Source organism: Echinops telfairi, unplaced genomic scaffold (genome assembly GCF_000313985.2).
Source record: "Echinops telfairi isolate 266 unplaced genomic scaffold, ASM31398v2 ScPeMD7_3533;HRSCAF=4204_0, whole genome shotgun sequence".
Classification (NCBI taxonomy): Eukaryota; Metazoa; Chordata; class Mammalia; order Afrosoricida; family Tenrecidae; genus Echinops; species Echinops telfairi.
The window spans coordinates 54,703,630-54,707,847 of NW_022107431.1; the positions used below are offsets into that span (position 1 = coordinate 54,703,630).

Consider the following 4,218-nt stretch of genomic DNA (forward strand, 5'->3'; position numbering starts at 1 on the left):
GGGGGCGACGGGACTGGGGGCCACCCCGCCCCGCCGGCGGGTCTCTCCTCGGGGAGTGGCAGGGCAGCTGTATTTCTTCGAGCAACAGGAAGGCGGTGGGTTGCGCAGTCCTCTGGCTCGAACCTGCCCCGGGCGGAGAGAGAGGGGTGCGGTCGGGGCAGGTTTCGCGCATGGCAGGCAGGTAACTTTCGGGGGCGTTGTCAGTCTGGTGCCCGAGTTCAAGGTCGGCAGGCGGCTCGTGGCACTCCCCAGCCCGGGGCCCGTTTGCTGTGGAACCTCCGCTTCTCGGGACGCTGCTGCCCAGTGGGCTCCGTGAGGGCAGGGCCGATTTTATTCCTTTCTTGCAGGTAACACGGTGCCAGCGGAAAAGCCGGTGGCGCAGTGGTTATGGGTTGGGCTGCTAATGAAAGGTCAGCAGTTTGACACCATCCCCGCTCCGCTGGAGAAAGAAAGGGTTTTATCTATCTATCTATCTATCTATCTATCTATCTATCTATCTATCTATCTATCTATCTATCTATCTATCTAATCTATCTAATTTTATTTACTCCTGTAAAGAATTACTGTCTAGAAAACTCACTGGGGCAGTTCTACGCGGTCCCATAGGTTCCCTGTGAGTGGCCATGAGCGGATGGCAGTGAATTTTGGCTTGGGTTTGGATGACCCAGTGCTAGATGCACCAGCGGTTCCCAGGTCCCTCAGCAACGGTATAACGAAACTTGTTAGAAATAATAATAATCATTTTTTAAAAGTCAGCTCTACTCAATACCTACTGAATCTAAAACTCTGGGATAGACAGCCAATATTTGAGAACCAATATTTAATGAGAAATTGTACTATCTAACAGTACTGCACCTCTTCCATCTCAGAAACCCGCGGTGGCAGTTCTACCCTGTCCTACAGGGTAGCTATGACTGAGCATCTACTTGATGGCAGTGAGTTTTCCAGACTCTGTTTGAAACTAAGCACAGTCATGCAATGCCTCTTCAGGTCCACTGTCGAACTGCTTGCCTGTATACCTGCTCCCTAAGGCTGGACTAGAGTTCGGATAGCCGACCCGAGAATGAGGCCTAGAGAATGTCAGTGTCCTGCATGCGATACTGTGTCTCATGTCTTCTTGTATACTAAGTGCCTTGTCAGAAAGTACAGAATAGATGTAGCCTATGCTACATATATCTTGATATTCACAATACTGACTTCCGCACGGACGACAGGATACTTTCTGAAACATTTCCCTCATAACAGTACATGCTCTGCCTCCTAGGCAGCAGTCGCATGTATTTCTCATCTCAGTGTTCGAGGCTCTCTCTTTGTGAAGTAAACTGTTACTGTGAAGTACCTCATGGCTCCAAGATGCAGCAAAATCGATGTTGTGATAGAAGCAGCAAGAGGTAAAAAAGAATGATCAATTTAGAAGTGTAACAAGGTTATCAAAAGCAAACTCACTGTCGTTGAGTGGATTCTGACTCACAGAGACCCCTATAAACTGGAAAAAACCCAAACTCGCTGCCATGGAGTTGATGCTGTCGCACAGTGACCCTATAGTACAAGGGAGAACTGCCCCTGAGAGTTCTGAGACTGTAACTCTGTGAGACTTAGGAGTAGAAAGCCCACCTTTCTCCCGGATGGTTTCAAACTACTGACCTTGCAGTTAGCAACCCAATGCATAACTGCTACGCTACCAGGGCTCCTTGCATAGCACCATCCAAGCTCCTTAAATAATAAAACCCAACTAAACCAAACTCATTGTTGTTGAGTCAAATCCAACTCAGAGCAACCCTATAGGACAGAGTACAACTGCCCTGCGGGTTTCGAGACCGGAGTAAAAAGCCACAACTTTCTCTCTCAGAGCAGCTGCTGCTTTCAACCTGCCGACCTTGTGGTTAGCAGCCCAGTGAAAGCTATTGCTGGCAATTTAGTCATGTGTGCTCAATGTCCAAACTACATAACATCGCATTTCCTAGAATGTATAGGTGCCGGCACTGTGTTAGGTGTTGCTCTGCTTGTTAGCCACAAGGTTGTCAGTTCAAATCCACCACATGCTTTGTGGGAGAGATTTTGCTGTTTGCTTCCATGAAGACTTGTAGTCTTGGTAAATATATCTAGATCTAGTTATGGATATAGGTATAGATGGATATAGAGTCACTATGAGTCAGGATTCAGTAAAGGCAGTGGATTTGCTTCTTGGACTCATGGATGTTAAGTAATGTCTGATTGCACTCTTTTGGGAAAAAAAGAATTAGAGATGTAGAGATCTGTTTTGTTTTTGAGTTGTCTCTGAGACTCAGCAGTGCAGGATGTAGTAGTGTTGAAATCTCTCTCTTACACACACATACACACACACAGAGGCTTTTAGGACAGTGCTGTGGGAACATGTCTCTTCTCTGTCTGAGAACCTCATTCTCCTAACTCAGCTCTCGGGCAGTTGAAAGCAAGAAACTATACATCTGGTTTCCTAGCCCTAGCGAATGTCAGTTATAACAAGACATTGCCCCAAGTGTTCATTACATGCTGCTTTTGACTTTTCCTGGGCTTATATTTCTCTGACTCTAAGAGGGAGGAGCCGCCAAAAAATTAATGAAAAATAGCATTATCATTTATGTACATTTTCCCACAAGCTTTCTGAACCTACCTTGTATGGCTATTTAGGGTTTTGAGATACACATGCCTGAGGTTGCACGACACCAACATATGACAGTGTCTGAGTTACACACAGACTGTGCCTCCAACTTCCAGGAAGCACTAAGACTGGTGGGAAGGAGATGAGGGCTGCACCTGGTGGCCAGGAAACTACTTTTCTAGGCTTCTATGTAAAGACATCCTTTAGTGAATCTAAATATTACCTTCTGATTTATCTGTCTGGAAATTCAATGTAGTAGGAGGAGCACAGGAGGAGCACGGTTCTCATTCAGCTTTCATTAATCGAGCCATCATGTCATCACTGGGGGAATCCTGAATGCCTGTCTTTGCCTAAATGTCATCATACGTAAATTCAAGGCATATTTGCTGAGGGCCTAGGGCCCTCGTGGTATAGTTTGTTACTAGTTGGGCTACTAACTCCCAGGTCAGCAGTTTGGAACCACCAGGTGCTCCTTGGGAAAAATAAGAGGTTCTCTATTTCTGTGTAGGTTCAATCTCAGAAACCCACAGGGGCCATGATATTCTGTCCCAGGGGGTCCCTACGAATCAAAATAGAGTTGATGGCAGTTGATTTTCACTATATTTTAGATGCTGGGCTTTATGAAAGCAATATTATTTACACCATAGGAATATATCTTTAATTCATTCTAAGTTTTCGTTTATAAAAATTGATTGTGGTTATGGTCTCATTTCCTTTATTTATCCCAGCGTCTCACATGATGGCGTTAGTTGCCCTCAAGTCAGTTCTCAGCCATGGGACCCTGTGTGTTAAGAGCAGGTAGGGCTGCTCTTTCGGATTTCCGTGCCTATGAACTTCACAGAAAATGGTCTCAGGCATTTTCTTCTATAGCATTGCTGGATGGGTTGGAGCCACTCAACCTGAGCTTAGTTGTCTTTTGCAAGCCTTTTTTATCCCTTGGGGACCTGGATTTCCTAGGTAGGTATTTCGTTATCCCTGCCATATTGAGGAAAGTTCGAATGAAGGGCATCCAAGTGTGAGTGAAGGACCCAGAGAGGGAGCTGCCTGTGTGCTCTCAGTAAGACATTTGAATTCTGAACTCAAAGTTGCTGAATTCATATCCTGACTCTATTGCTTATGAAATATGTAATTTGAACATAATTTCTCTGCGGTTCCATTCTCTCTCTGTTAAATGGAGAAAATACTGCAAAGAAAAACAAACCAGTACTTAGTATGCATAGTTTGTACTCCATAAATTGTTGCTATTACTTATGAAGGCTGGGTCTCAATCCAAATTCAAGATCTGGGCATACAAAAGAATAATAATAAAACTAACAGGAACAGAATAAGCACCAGATACTTCCTAAATTCCTTCACTTAGCTAAATCACCTAACCCTCCTACACTAAACCCATAGGTGAGCAGTAAACAGAGCAGGAGCAGTGCTGCTTCCATTTTGCAGCTGAAGAAACAGGCCAAATGCGCCCAGCTTGTAAACGCTAGAGTTTGGATATGAAGTGAGACAGTTTGACTTCAGCAGTCCCCTTCTCAAGAATCTTGCTATGCTTTCTCTGGTGTGCAGTTTACTAGACCATAACTTTGCACAAACAGTGAAAAACA

At 45.0% G+C, this 4,218-nt stretch overlaps 1 protein-coding gene across 1 annotated transcript in view; it reads left to right on the forward strand.

Annotated features, from left to right (window-relative positions):
* Nucleotide 1: 1 nt before the first annotated feature.
* The window catches only part of SMPDL3A (sphingomyelin phosphodiesterase acid like 3A), a gene marked incomplete at its 5' end in the record, with an annotated part of 23,953 nt that continues 19,736 nt past the window's right edge, over nt 2–4,218 (forward strand). Inside the window, one exon of the mRNA XM_045294303.1 lies at nt 2–95. Coding sequence (XP_045150238.1) covers nt 2–95 — 94 coding nt within the window. The remainder of the gene's footprint in view (nt 96–4,218) is intronic.